This window comes from Pezoporus occidentalis, unplaced genomic scaffold, assembly GCF_034315485.1.
Source record: "Pezoporus occidentalis ecotype Australia unplaced genomic scaffold, CSIRO_AGI_Poc_V1 ctg117, whole genome shotgun sequence".
Lineage (NCBI taxonomy): Eukaryota > Metazoa > Chordata > Aves > Psittaciformes > Psittacidae > Pezoporus > Pezoporus occidentalis.
The window spans coordinates 1,727,523-1,743,258 of NW_026912961.1; the positions used below are offsets into that span (position 1 = coordinate 1,727,523).

General features: G+C 38.3%; 1 protein-coding gene across 6 annotated transcripts in view; it reads right to left on the minus strand.

The window, feature by feature from the left end:
* NTRK2 (neurotrophic receptor tyrosine kinase 2) overlaps window positions 1–15,736 on the minus strand; it is a 212,624-nt gene that overhangs the window by 172,160 nt on the left and 24,728 nt on the right. For all 6 annotated transcript variants that reach the window (XM_062640442.1, XM_062640451.1, XM_062640460.1 and 3 more), the window contains exons 4-5: window positions 14,920–14,988; window positions 10,988–11,142 (exon numbers count right to left, since the gene is read on the minus strand). In XM_062640442.1, coding sequence (XP_062496426.1) covers window positions 10,988–11,142; window positions 14,920–14,988 — 224 coding nt within the window. The remainder of the gene's footprint in view (window positions 1–10,987; window positions 11,143–14,919; window positions 14,989–15,736) is intronic.

Here is a 15,736-nt window from a genome sequence, read left to right on the forward strand (position 1 = left end):
TGGTTGGATATCTTGAGTTAAGGGACTTTAACTGTAAGGTTATTTTGGCTTTTACTTCCAATGGCACCCAGACTGCTCCACAGCAGAATGCACACTAATTGAGAAGTGAATCTGTTTGGGAAAAGCAGACAGTTGTGTAAGACCTTGTGACTAGAAAATGTAATACACTGGACTTATCAACAAAGCAATGAAACTAAGCAGCAAAACCTGTAGTGAAAAATAACTGCATTCAAAAATACACAGTGTGTCCTAACAGACAGGTATGCTGAGTATATATGCTCAGTGTAGTGTGAGACCATTTATACAAGTAAGCAGCACTTTGACACCTACACAATTACAAAGACATCAGCCATGCTGCATTTACTCATGACTTAATTTAGTTAAACACAGTGTTTTAGATGACTATCACTTCTGTTGATACAGATGTACATTTCAAAGGACTTTGTATACAGTAATTGATACAAGCAATCAGACAACAGGTTCAAATACCTTTTTTACACTGCCAGAATAGTAAATTTAGACTAGCATAAAAGCCCATACAAGCTAGACATGACATCATCTTTCCACAAGTCTCATCTTGATATCTGTCAGGCAGAGATTACCCTGTGCCCCAAAGTTTGAAACACAGTATTTCTTTCAGACTTTGATAGCATTAATTATTATAATTCTGGATATCTGTAATAACCCTGCTACTGATTTCTTTTTTACATTTTCTTTTTTTATGTTTCCTATGTTCTTGGCCTATGTTCTTGCTACGTTTTTAGCCTTCTGCAGCAATAAGCTTCACAGGCATGCTGTCCATGCCATAGGCAAGAGCCATTCCCTTTTATTTGTTCTACACCTGGGTCGGAGCAATCCCAAGTACAGCTACAGGTCGGGCAGAGAAGAGATTCAGAGCAGCCCTGCGGAGAAGGACTTGAGGGTGTCGGTTGATGAGAAAATGAACATGAGCTGGCTGCCGTGTGCGCTCACAGCCCAGAAAGCCAACCGTATCCTGGGCTGCATCAAAAGGAGTGTGACCAGCAGGTCAAAGGAGGTGATCCTGCCTCTCTACTCTGCTCTCGTGAGACCTCACCTGGAGTATTGTGTGCAGTTCTGGTGTCCTTAACATAAAAAGGACATGGAACTGTTGGAACAAGTCCAGAGGAGGGCCACGAGGATGATCAGGGGACTGGAGCACCTCCCATATGAAGACAGGCTGAGAAAGTTGGGGCTGTTCCTCCTGGAGAAGAGAAGGCTGCATGAAGACCTCATAGCAGCCTTCCAGTATCTGAAGGGGGCCTATAGGGATGCTGGGGAGGGACTCTTCATTAGAGACTGTAGTGATAGGACAAGGGGTAACGGTTAATACTTAAACAGGGGAAGTTTAGATTGGATATAAGGAGGAAATTCTTTCCTGTTAGGGTGGTGAAGCACTGGAATAGGTTTCCCAGGGAGGTTGTGAATGCTCCATCCCTGGCAGTGTTCAAGGCTAGGTTGGACGAGGCCTTGGGTGATATGATTTAGCATAAGGTGTCCCTGCCCATGGCAGGGGGGTTGGAACTTGATGATCTTAAGGTCCTTTCCAACCCTAACGATTCTGATTCTATGATTCTATATCTGTGACATCTAAATTCATTAAGTGCTCTCCTGTTCATTCAGGACAGACAAAAGAAAGTTTCTGAATGATCATATGAAGACAACTTTGGTTTATTTTGTTTTCTCAAGTCCTCTTTCTTCTCAATAATCCATCCAAAGCTTTTCAATCTCTACAAAAAGCGGCAGGATACAACCTGCTAATAAGAAGTTTTAAACTACAATGTAGAGAGTTATGCAATTCATAGATGAATGCATACGCTAAAAAACATTTTTTCATTATGTATGGGTATATAACAACTATATTCTTTCACCACATGCAGAATATCTGTTCTCATATTCAAATTGATAACATTTTATTCTTAGGAATAGACACCTCTGGATTAGAAAAAGCAGTCACTTCCTTCGTCCCAGGATAAGTGGACATGACAGAGACAAGTAGGAGGCACTCATGTCACCTGATTGTCTCCAAATACTATCTCATGCTTTAGAAGGCAAAAACCCTCCTTTCAGGAGGGGGGTTGCTACTTACCTTCACAGACCATCATTAGTGGAAACCGGTAGCCCGAGGCCATGAGATAGTGGAACTGTCAAACACCTTGAAGGAATGACTCATATCTTTACTGTGCACAGCTGGACCTTCAGTAATCACAAAACTAAACACTTTGGGTGAAGGTTACTACAGCATTTGGCTATCCAGCTGTCAATTGGAATTAATAAAAAGAATGTGCCTAAATTCCTAGAGGGCTTTCAAAGTCTTCATGCTGCTATGTACTACTTTCCATAGAAAATTTACACTGGCCTTTGCAGGGCCAGACTGTGACTGTATTTCAAAGGAAAAGTAAGTATTAATACAAACTCTCTAGTCTGCAACTCAGCTCTCAGCACCAAGCTAGCACTCTATCTAATACACTACAGTAACTTTTAGAAGAAAGAGATGCTCAGCAAGAAAAAACAAATCATGTGGTTTCACTGGTAACTGTCTTCACAGTTACAAAAATTTTTACAAAATTATTTCCAGATTGATTTTTTCAGCTTCAACTTTTATCTGTACAGTTCTGGGACTTGTTCTGCTGCTCAAAAATCATCACCAAGAAATCCTCTCAATATGGTCAGTTAGCCTCACTAATACCTAAGAAATGAGATGATGAAGAAATGAGCACCTGAGAGAATACCAAAAATCCAATACTGTATTCATTTATGCTATCCTTTGCACACTAAGCTCCTGATTTTCAGTGGTTTATCGACAAACTCTCTGAGGTATAGACATGATGCAGTGTAACTCAATGGGTGTCTATGGCATCTCTTTTTTGCTTAGCACATTTTTGTAGGTTAACCTGTTCTGTGACAAGAACAAGCAGTAACCAAGAAAAAACTGACAATTTTTTCTGAAAACTACCAACTTCATTTGAATTTTAATAAGGTCATTTCCAACCTTACCTGACATCCTTAATCATATCTTAATAAATATATCAGACCAGAATGATTAAATTAATACTGAGCCAGCAATCATTTATCAAACTAAAACATGTAAAGGCAGATTACCAGAACTGCTGATTTATAAAATAACCCCAACAATTAGGAAGATACAGTGGCTCAAATCCAGCCTGCTTGCCTCACATAGGGTTTCCAAGATTTTTAGCTCCCCTTGGTTTTGATTTTTCTCTCTAGGGAGGAAGCATACAACTAATTACAACACTACAGTACAGCTTGGTAACACCCACTAGTAGTACTGTCTGGAGCCTGAAAACAAGATGGTTGACAATGCAATTTGTTAAGAACTGTGCACATGGATCTGCAAATTTCAGATGTCTTACCAACTTCGAACAGGTTGTGCTAATGTAAGATGTAAGAAAAACAGCTTTCTTAAATTATTCTACAAAAATTGTGCCTTGTTTGAAAATACAGGAATGTTTAAAAATTCCAAAGGTCTTTTCTTATGGGATGTTTTGGGTTTAAAAAAACATAACAAAAAACTTTCTAGTAATTCTAGCTATAAAAGAGGAAGAGCTGCTGGATATGTGATTCACCTCCTGTGTTTCACTCAGCAACTGTCTGCAGCCAACAAGCTCTGAGCCAGATTTCAGCCATTAGGTAAATAAGTGGGCATGTTTCTACTAAAGACTGCAGAACACTGGGGCTAAAAATCAGCCTGGCTTCACCTTTAGAGCACTATAAACAGGATACCCCAAAAGTTTACTTGCAAAACATGAAATAAAGAAACATAAATCACTGTTTCCATTTCCTGTTGTTTGACAATCACAGAATCAACATACTCAATATATATAGCTATTATGACAACAACCATATTCAATTAAAATAAAAAAAAATAATAAAATACAAAACCATAGCATACAATAAACTAAAATAAAATGAAATAAAATACAAGCATCAAGAACAAAAAACATTTGGAAAATAAAATACAGAATTAGCAGAAATGAGGGACATTTAAAAAAATTATCTTTTCACATATATCTTCCTTTTTCTGGAGTCCAAAGATCACAGATCACCTTCCTTTCCAGCTACAGGGAAGAGAAGCCTGGAACTTTTCATTACACCATGTCCTCCATTTCCCTACTGTAACTTTGGCATCATGCATAACAGAATGTGAATTTCCTCTTGGACCAAAATGAAAGTAAGGGCACCATTCTGAATGGTGTAAGGGGGAAAGAGGAAAAAGAATCTTAGATTATGATCCTTTCCCCCAAATTATTTCCATACTCTGCCCACTGAATGTTACTGTAAATTAAAGAAAACTCTCCCAGATCAAATCCTCTTCAACTCTTTAGGAGAATATATAGTCATTGAATAGAGCACTAAAGAACGACTTAACAGAGATGTGCTTGTCGTCTTGCACAGCAAATCTTGATGGGTGTTTTCCACAACAACCATGGAATTTTGCACAAGTCTGACAGGGTTAAGCTAGAATAGCCTCAAACACTCTACAGGTTGGTGGTGAGGACATTAACCTTAAAGTGGTAGGTTAGATTCCTGAACTGAACCTGAAACCAGAGAGAGACAAAATCTCCTCCTGTAGCCACTTCTCTTTAAATCTGAAAAAAAAAAAAACAAAAAAAAACCCAAACAAACAGTAAAAAAAATACCCACCTTGTTATTATATGGAAGAACATCTTTTTTTTACTGGAGGCAGAGTATGGCAGCCCACTGAGACACACAGATATTTTGAAATACTAAAAGAAATCTGCCTCCAATCATGTCACGCCTGATTGTCACATTCAGCTGGGAACTTTTACAGAAAATAATTAAACAAGTATGGCCTCTACCAGAAGATAAGTCTTTAAAATATGCTTTCCCAGAGCCAATATACCCTTACTTTGCCTTTAAACACTCCATCAGTCACTGTTTAAATGAAATTATCACTACTAGCAAACTTAAGTAGAGCCAGAGCGTGCCACAGCAAAGACCACAGTACTTGCTAACTCATCTTCATGATTACAGAAACAAATGCTACTTCTGCAGAGCTGCCATCCCATTCAGAGCTTCAAATGTGTCATGAACTCCATGCAGGCAAAAACTACCAACAGCCACGCACCAGAATAAATTCACTTGGACAGGAAGCTGTCCTCCACAGTCAGCCTGCATAGATGCTTTGAAGGCTGCTGCTGATACTTCAAGCCAGATGAAGGGCTTACATTTCCAAGGTTTACATCAGCTCCTTAACTTCTGCACCTTTCTCTTACTGTCCCTAGGCCTCCTGACCTGGGTTCTAGTAGGAAGATGCTAAAAAACAAAGGATCTTGCAGCACCTAAATCATTTAATTGACCTCTTTCCCAGCATTAGTATCAACAGTTTGCAAGAATTTTGAGACTGTAGAGGCTATTAAACTTGTCAACAATTCCCTTGCTAGCAGTCTCCTGAAGGTACCCAGCCATGTTTTCTCTCAAATTCCTCAAATGCTTAAGAAAATTAACTTACATATAGAAAAATTGTACTTAATTGATGTTTAAGCTTCAGACCACCCACAACTTTCAAAAGAAACCCAAATACATTCAGGACAGTTGGGCTGAACACAGCACCCGAAAGCTTAACAGATGAAGCAAGAGCTAAACAGCCTTTGTAATGTAACTTAATGAGGCCTAAACTAGCTTATGCAATCCTCTAAAACGTGTCTTATTATTCACTAGGGACATGTAACGCCATTGCAATTCCTGTATCTTTATCTGGGGAACTTCATGTATGTCCAGTAAATATTGAAAACAATGCCAACATGTCAAATACTGCAAGATGACAAACATATGCTCCCAAAACAGGGAGATGTTCAGAGAACTACATAAATGAGTAAAATGATGGGTTTCACTCTTGATATCACATATACTGCATACCAAGTGTATGGCTGAAGGGATGTCTTCATGAAATGTCTCAACTTTTAAACTGAAAAAAGTATTTTCTTTAGACTTCAGAATACAGCTATCTAGTTGTTAGTCTCCACCTAGTTACATCGTAAACGCAAAGCAAGAATACCATCAGACAACAGACAGCCATTCTCCCTCAGCAGATCAGAGCTCCACACTTACACAGATGGCGTCAAGTCAGACATAGAGAATACCTCTGCAAATGTGCATGAAATACTGAGTTCAGAACGATACCAGAGTGATCATAATGTGTTTCTCTCCCTTAGATAGTACCTTACTTCTGTTTCTAACCTGCTTTGTATTATAAACCTTTGTTCCAGTTAAAGCATAAATTGAATAAGAATTATAAAACAAATTTCTGCTTTTTTCACATACATCACATATACTCAACTATCATCATTCACAAACCCTGATTTACATATTATATGTCTACACATCTATATAAAAGTTACTAGTTGCTTCATGAACAGATAAAAGTGTGTGCTCACAAGGAAGTTATGAATGTGCCTTTGAAAATGAGATTCCTGTTGCCTTTTCAAACATACATAAATTATTCGCTATATTCACTTAAAAGCTGGAGTAATGAAAATTGTTTTAATTATGTTTGGAAAATTCTAACTCAACTTTGGAGCAACAGTGAAAGCCTATTAGTGTCAAAACTCTCATAAAAAAAAAAAAATTATATAGCCCATGAGCACAGCTAAAACTCTTGAAAAGAAAATAAGAACAGTTTGCCACTATAAATCATGCATAACATCTAGTTCTTGAGCCAAAATAAACAACACAAGCTAGAGAGCCCATGAATATTCTGAAAGGTAAACATGGACAATGTTTAAGGCTTTTTTTAAACTCACTTCATTCTGCCTGTAATGTTTTCCTTCTGATAGTCTTATCTGTAAAGTCTGGCTGTTAATGGAAAAAAATGTCAACACCCACTGAATTAAGCCTTTGCTTGTGGTTTTAGACTGCATTGTACTGTGATTGCCTATGATCTCATGCTTATTTTATTGACTCGCTAATACTAGAAAACTTTTTTGTAAATTCAAAGAAATCAATGTGTCAATCCTTCAGTTTGCCTTTTTCCCTGCTTACAATTTATAACCACCTGCCTCCAGACCATTTACTTATTTACCTCTAGGACAAAAATCTGTCACCAGAAAGAGGCTGAAATGAAGCCAGACCCAGTCAAGTCTATCCGTAGTCATCTGAACAACTGCGTGTAAAAATTTATGGCATCCCAACATGAGCTAGAAATGGGCAACCCAGCTCTTTAGACTGCAGTGCTACATTACAATAGCTTCGAAAATCTTGTCAGTCATATACAAGAAGCAGCAATAAGAGCAACACCACAGTTACTTCATGTGCAAAAGAACAGACAGACAAAAAAAAAAATAGACCCATAAAACCCTCTAGCCAACCTTTCCACTGACTGGCTGCATATGTAAACAACAGCCAGTCTCAACTGGAACTAATTTGCCACTTTGTTCAGTAGACTTTTGTTAGCATGACCAATAACAAAATAGAAAACATCTACAGAAACAATGTACATTAAATAAGCTAGGACACTTATGCTAGGACACTTATGCTAGGACAGTAACTAAAATCGAAAGCCAGATCAAGCACCACACCAGCATATATAAAGCAATCTGACTAACTAAATTGACCCCGTAAGGCAAAATGCTATCTCCAGACTGAGATAAAGAGCAACAAATAATCCACATGGAACTACAGAGACAGATAGAAGCCAGGGCTCTCCCAGAAACACCACATGAGAAAGAGACTTCTTTCAGTATCAGTGAGTTCAACAACAGCAACAGAGAAACTGAATGGCTACCAGAGGGAGCAACCAACACCTTAATAACCAGTCCCAAAGACATGGTCTTGACTCCTTGGTGTTCAGTGAGGTCCAGGTGATCTCCAGACTGATGGTCTTTTGAGTGACCCTACCCCAGACATAGGACATGCCCGCTTCCAAGAATAATACACCAGTGGCAGTTGCTGCCAGATCTTACAGAGGTACAAATAAGAACAAAGCTTTTACTTATCTAGTTGTCTTTCTTGATTTTCTAATGATATTTATCAGGTGGAAATAAAAAAAACCTGAAAGGATGACATAGGTGGTGATGCTCTCCATGTTGTACAGATCACCAGCAAATACTCTGAAAATTAAACAACACTATTCACCTACACAGAAGGCTGTTCTAATATTACTATGGTAGATGCAACTTAAAAACCTTTGACATAGTAATTCAGTGTGGATTTAAAACTTAAAACAATCTGACAATTATCATCACACATAAATATATTTCAACTACACCTGAAAAAATAATTCTGCAAACATCATAATAATTGACTGACATTTGTAGTATTGAAGCTGGAAAGGATCTTGCAGATGGTGAGCATACCTGACTTTAAGCCTCGAGCAAAGAAATCACAAAGTTGATGGCATTTAAATTGCAACCAGCCTTTAATCAGCACATTAATGAATTCTTACATCATATAAACAATAAGTACCACAGAAGTTTGCTAATTTTCACACCAATTAACTACAAACCAAAGCGTTATGATCCTGAAACCACAGTAGCCTCTTCCAACTTACCAGCACGAGATTTATTAACAGTATACAGTAGCGAGATGTCCTATTACCAACACATTTACCACATACTGTACAGGCCACTTACTATGATATTATGAAGTAATTAATAATACCTGCACGCAAAGAAGAGAGCACATTTGCTTAATTTCTGAATTGGAAAAAAAAAAAATTAACAAACCAAAGATGGGATGAAAACATTTCATTAGCAGAAAAAATTAGAAAATGTTTTATTAACACAATGAAAAGGCCTGCACAAGCAGGAATTTCTCTTGACGTCGAAAGTTCGTGTATGTCAAAAGCTGAATTCTTTGTTTATTTCAGGTCTACCTATTAGCCTCTCAGACCTGGAAATGAAATAAATCAGCTTCATCAGTGAGGGTTTAGTGGTTTTTTAATTGTCTTGCCCTTTTAAACACAGAAAAACATCTGCAGAAGGCAAGAGACATGCATTGGGTCTTTCAGACATCTTCCAGAGCACAGCCCAGGTTCACCAAGATGGTCATTCTTCTTCACCTGGGCTTCTCTATTCTGTGCCTAGGAAAAGTCTGTGTTGCCATCTTTACTAAAAGCTACATTGGCTCGTTTTGAAAAAGTTATATTAAGGGGAAAGACCCACAGAAAGAGAAAACAAAACAAAATAAAACAAAACCCACCAATTATGTAAAGTTTAGTGATACCCGAATCCTGAAAACTAACATAAATAATTTGCAGGCATTTGCTGACATACACACAGATCGTCAGCACCATGTTTCCCATATGCAAATTCCACATGTTGCAAATTCCAATCTGAATGTTGTATATACTCATCATTTCTCCTCCTCTTCCTCCTCTAGTTGGAAGTGCAACCTTTCCTTGCCATAGGAAGTATTTTAGTCAAGATATGCCAACAGAATGCATGCATGTGTACACATGCATGCACCGGGTCAGAAACAAGTCTGTTGTGACTGCAGATGGTTAAGAACTCAAGGGAAAGGAGTAATGCTTCATAGGTCTAATTCTGGGTATTTAACATCAAAGGTTTCAAAGGAAAATCCTAGTTACCTGGTGGCTTCTATATGTGCCAGCCAGGAATGTTAGAGAAGATTATGCTGGAGTTCCTGGTTAGTACTAATTTATCTCAGTCCATCAGAAGACCTTTCTCTATCCAGGAGATTTATTCACCATCCAGCTGGAGCAGAAAGCTGGCTCCATTTAGCTCATCTCAGTATCATCGCCCACTTGAGGTAAATCAGATTCTGCAGGTCACAAGACTCCCTGTGACAGGTTTAGGTTTTATTGATTGCACCAGACACTAGCATCATTTTTGTCCTAAATACACCACCACACCAGCAGAAAGCTGGACATGAGCAACAGCAAGATACATGGTCGTAAAACATATTACTGCCATTAAACACCCCACCTTGGGTCTGCAGCAGGTCCTCTCCATGGCTGTTAGTTACTGACAGCTGCTATCAGAGGGCATCACACCCTCCATATAGGCAGTGGAGAAAAGGACACTCAATAGCCACTGGTACAAATAGAAAGGGTTATAATTTTTGTGTTTCTCCTGCTATTCAACTATAGCTTTACCAATGCAAATCAGCCCTCCATGAGACTACCCTTACTTCTTTCTTTCCTGCCTGATGCTGGGCACCCTTGAACCCTGCAGAGGAAACTACAAACTCCAGCAGGTCTCACACTGTATCAGAAACACCCGTCCTCTGCCCCTCATACACAGAAGAGAACAAATCTCTTCAACTAGCTTGTGAAACTTTTCACCAGCTGCCCTGGGACCAGACACACTCAGCAAAGTTGTATACAAAATAAGTAAGAGGATGTCCTTATTGTAAAAGCATTTTTTCCACTATCTCCAGATCCATATAAGCTAACAGAAAACAGTATGCTGCAACATTCTACAGACCTAAGATTCTATCTTTTGCATAGCTTTTAGAAATGAACTCAGTAGAGTTTTATCTGGGTGAAGAACATAACTATTGCTGATTTATCTTTATTGGCATGCTATCCTTCTGATTTTTCTTCCTATAGTCCTAGCTCCACAGTTTGTATTTATGAAGGAAAACAAAGACTTCATCAACCATAAATAACTAAAAAAAACATCACAGAGGTAAATTTTCGTGTCCATTGAGCTTGGAAGCACTACTATTTAGTTTAACAAAGGCACATGCGTTTTATATAATTGTGTGTTACCTATAATTGTTCTGGTTTCCTGCACTTGAATAGTGGCACATTATAAAGGATCAAGAGAAAATAAAAGAGTTCTGTGTGAAGCTCCCAGAATCGTTCCATGTGGGATGAAAGACCACTGAGTGGTTAGTATCTCCACTGAAATCTTTTCCTTTAGCAGTGCTGTTGTTATCCTGAGAATGCATCTTGTAAAAAAGCATGTTTGTTTTTTCTCTCTTACAATACTTTAGCAGTAAATTTATGTTAAAAGGGTATTACCGCAGTTCGGGATCTTCATATCCATCAACGATGTCCTCTTGTCATTGTCATCTATGCAGTATAAATCCTGAGTTTCTGTATAAAACTTTGTCTCTTGAAATTTCTTGATCCACATAATTTCACAGGAACACTTGAACGGATTGTCCGCCAATATCCTAGAGCAAAAAAACCCCAACTTATTTAGAATGCAGAATGTGTCATGCACACAGGAAAAAAAATGGGGGACAGGGAGACTCCAAGCACTCAGCTGGGTAAAAGGAGAAGTTGATCTCTTTAGTTAAGAAGGATAAGCGACTCAACTTTAGTAACTTCAATACAACACAAGCTGCAAGACAATAATGGTTTCCATGCAAAGAATGAAGCTCGTCTTGTACCAAGAATCCAGACTGTCATAGATCAGAGAGATCACACAGGGGTCTTGACTACCATCTCCAATTCACTGGTATAAATCAGAATCACATAGAGAGCTGGGCATTTCACCAAGCTCCATTTTGTTTCATAAAAGTCAAGAAGAGATCAGAATTCCTCTTTTACACTTGACTCCCTGCTCGGCTACCCGAGAAAGTTCATGAATAAAAGGTTTACTGCTGTGAGGTGGTAAATTCTTTTTTGAGTCAAGCAGGATTATAGACAAACTCTAACAAACTCTAATCATACAAAAGAATTTTGCCTAACCTTCAAAATTCATCCACTACAACAGTCTAAAAAAATCTCACAGTAAAACCTTAGGTAATGTGATAAAGAAACAATAACTGAAAAAAATGTCCCTGAAACAGAAATGTTTCACCTAGCTATATGATATGCTGGAATTGAAACCACAGGTTAGCAAATGTACCAAATTCTAGGCTTAAAATTTAATAAAACCACACAGTAATGTAATGCAACAACACCCAAGTAAAATACCAACAGAAACAACCCAATGTCTATGTAAGAAATGCCCCAGTGTTATTTTTTCATGAGATCAAATAAAGCATGTTCAAGTTACTGTTTATGACACCTCATTATAGGAGAACAATTGTTCATAACAAAATCTCATGGGTATTTTTGATGTACAGAAACAAAACTCAAGCTGCTCATGGAATCTATGCTCACAAATGTCTCCTGAGGACATGAAGTGTGCAAATAACAAAAAACTCAGCTTATCAGAGCTGTAACCTGTTCCCCCAAAAGTCATCTGCAGTTGTTTGAGGATTAACAGCTGCAGGGATCATTCTTGCAAGTCTCTGAAGGTGCAATTTGTATTCACAGGAGTCATTTGCTGGACTTCACCACAAGCATGGAAAAGAATTGCTTATGCAAGACAGTGAATGAACATTAGGATCCCTTAGGTCAAAATCCACAGCATGCATTTTCAAAACAGCAAGATTTACATCCCATCTTCTGATTCATCATGTAACTTCCCTGTTACAGAGAAATTTCCCTTCACCAGTGGCTGAGCAGTCCTCTTTTCCCACTGTTTTGTTTTGTATTAAACCCATGAAGGGAGTTAGGCATATCATAGGCTGGAGAGAGGTATGATGACCCTCCACACACACTTGGGTGAAAGAAAGAATCTGACCTAGCAAAAGCAAATTACATTGAATCATGGAGTCATAGAAAGGTTAGGGTTGGAAAGGACCTGAAGATCATCAATATGTCTTTATCTGGTTTGCTGTAATTTTACAGTTGTAGCTACAGTTTGTTCTGAAAGAAGAAGCCTTTAAAAGTGGCATTTTCTCTGCAATACCTGGTGAATATCTCCTATTTCACTACTACTTCTACTATTCTGAACTTTTCATCCCTTTATGTTTTGATTTACAGAAGTGCTAATAGGACACTTGCCTGTCATTAGACAAAGCTCCTCAGAACTTATTTACAGTACGATTTCCTTCCCAGATTTCCCTTCCAATACTCTTCTTTCTCTCTTTTTCTGACTTTCCACCTACGTATTAGCCACTTATCAACAGAATTGTTCAACTGCTAGTAATTTTAGCACTATTTTTCCTCCCTTCAGGTTATGCTTTCCCTCCTCCAACTTTCTTTCCCTCACTTGCCCAATAGCTGTTTATCCCACTTCAGTGCAATCTCTTTTTGCTAAACTTTAGCTCTTCTATCCCTACACTCCACTCTTTCCCAAGCCCACAACACCCTCCCTCAGATTTGTAGCCTTTCCCTCTTTCAACTTGTCCCTCATCACACACTGGCTTCATACTTCAAATACTACTCAGTTTGACTTCACCCCATCCATTTTTCCCATGTCTGGCTCACTCCCAGTACCTCCTAGTATCCAGTACCTTGCCTCTACTACCATGACACTGAATGGCTATGGTTTAACTCTGGTATTAACAACACAAATATATTCACTCCTAATTTACATTAGCCATTTTTTTGCCTCCAAGTGTTATTTCCCTGACTCATTAAACTTTATTTCCATAATCCCCATCACATATTTGTAACATTTGATTTTCTCACTCTGTCCCAAATCCTTTTTCACTTCTTTCTGACCAGGTGCAGACCAATTTCTTCAGAATGACAAGCAACATTGACATTATTCTCTTCCAAATTTTCATAAGCACTCAATCCACCCACAGCCTAAAAGAAGCTTTTCACCTGAGATGGAAAGAGTCAAAGGTGGCTTAATTTCTGCTTTGGAATAAACTTGTTTCTGGCAGCAAACTCCAAAAAATGGGAGCAGACTCTGCCTTCAGAATTGCAGTAATTTCCTTTTTTGCATGCTTCCTAACCCTAAAGCATAACCACTCATATTTTTGAAACCCAGGGAGATTGGCAAAGGTGACTCCATTTCTCCACTAACTGTTTAGAAAAATCACAAAAGGTCCAAACTTCACACTGTGCACTGGTTTGAGTCCTGTATCTATTTTTTTGAGATCACAGTAACTACAAAACAAAGAAGCTACAGCCATGTATACACTCACAATGGCTTTTTGGCAGGGACTAGATGTGGCATATGAAGAAAAAGGGACTTCAGAACCAATAGACCTATGCAGGGCATGCAGCAATGTGAGTACTCTGCAAGTAGCTCATCTCCCCATTAAAGTGCTTGGTCACCACCAAGTTGTGAAATTCCAGTGAGCAATGTTCCCTGGGCTATAAAGGAAGTGATTATACCAACTTCACAAAACATACGTAGGGGACATAAACTCTTTTTGTGGCACTGGGATTTACTCATTTCATTTCTCACACGGTGAAGTCCACCAGAAGCAGTCAAGGACTGCAAGGCTGGTGTTGCAGTACTTGGACTGGCAACAGCCAGGCAATCAGCCTTCTGATTCTGCTCTGAACTCCAGGAGAGCAATCTCCTACTCTTGGCAACCCCAACCGTCCCAAAGCTCCAGCAGGCTCTCTGCAGTCCCACATATTAGCAAACGTGCAAGATGAACAAAATTTTGGAAGGTATACCAGTACAGAAATTCTGCTTGACAAAACAGAGGATAAAAATGCAATATTGAAATGATCAACAAATACATGTTTACCAGAGCTTCCATTACCAAATGATTATATAAAGCATGATGTAACTCAAAGAATAAGAAAACAATTCAATAGCCAACCATCAGTATAGCAGCTGTGGGGCCAATATAAGAACATAATAGAGAGGCTTCATTTGAAGATCTGTAGAAGGCTGTATTTTCAGTAGTTAAAGTATTTAATGCAAACAGTATTTTTGTGTGAAGTTATCTCACAATAAAACTTTTTAAAGCTGAAGAGCAGAGGTTATTTTGAACTCTATGTTGTTTTAAAAGATTCAGCTGACCTTCTTGAAGGCCTGGAATGAAAACCTCTCTGTATTTCAGTGTCCAGCATTGATGTTTTCTTTGGATCAGAATTTCATTCCTAATCACTGATGGACCTTTACCTTCAACAGAACAAACTTTAAAGTCTTTTTCTTACATTCCAGCCAGAAATAAACTTTATTTTAAGAAATGACAACTTACAGATCAGACAAACCCAGATGGTGAAAAGACTTCTTGGACAAACTTGAGAGCTTGTTTCTGGAGAAATTGCTATGGGAAAAGAGAAAGATTGCATTGATTAGAATTGCTTCTTCTTACACTGAAAACAGAGTTTGTGTTTCCTAAAAAATTTAAGGACTCAAACCAGCTCTAAAAATCCTTTATTCCTTTTACTTCAGTTGTAAAGACATTGTGTTCAGTCTCGTTTTATGGTTTAAAGTCAAATGCATTCAAAATCAAACTCAGCAAGGATCAATATTTTCACTTTTAGCACTTCTGTTCATTGCAGAAAAGCAGCAGATTTAATTGTGTTTCAAAAGTATTTTGTAAAGTCCAGGTGCTAATTACATGCTCAATTTATTCATAACTGAAATGGGTGTATCCTTTTCTTTGATGCTGCATTAAGCTCTGTACTCACATAAGCCCTCCTTACATGCGAGCACACATTCGTGTCACAGCCTCTTTTAGTTATTCTTTTCAAATTGCATGTACAATATGCACCCATATGGAAGATCAAAAGGAAAACTTTAAAATGCCTACACTGGGCTTTTTTATGTCAATTAAGCGTTTACGGTTTCCAGTGGTAATTAAGTGAAAGGTCCTCTCCCATTATGCAGAGCAAAGAAACATTCATCTGAATCAGAAACACTCCTCCTCTCCCAGGCTTACAAAATCACATTCTCCACCCCAAAGCAAAAAAGTGCTGGGTTTCTACAGTCTTATCAATCCACCAATTAAAGATAGTGAGAGCAGAAAACTGTATAACTGCCAACAGTACAGTGCAAATCAGTGTTATGAG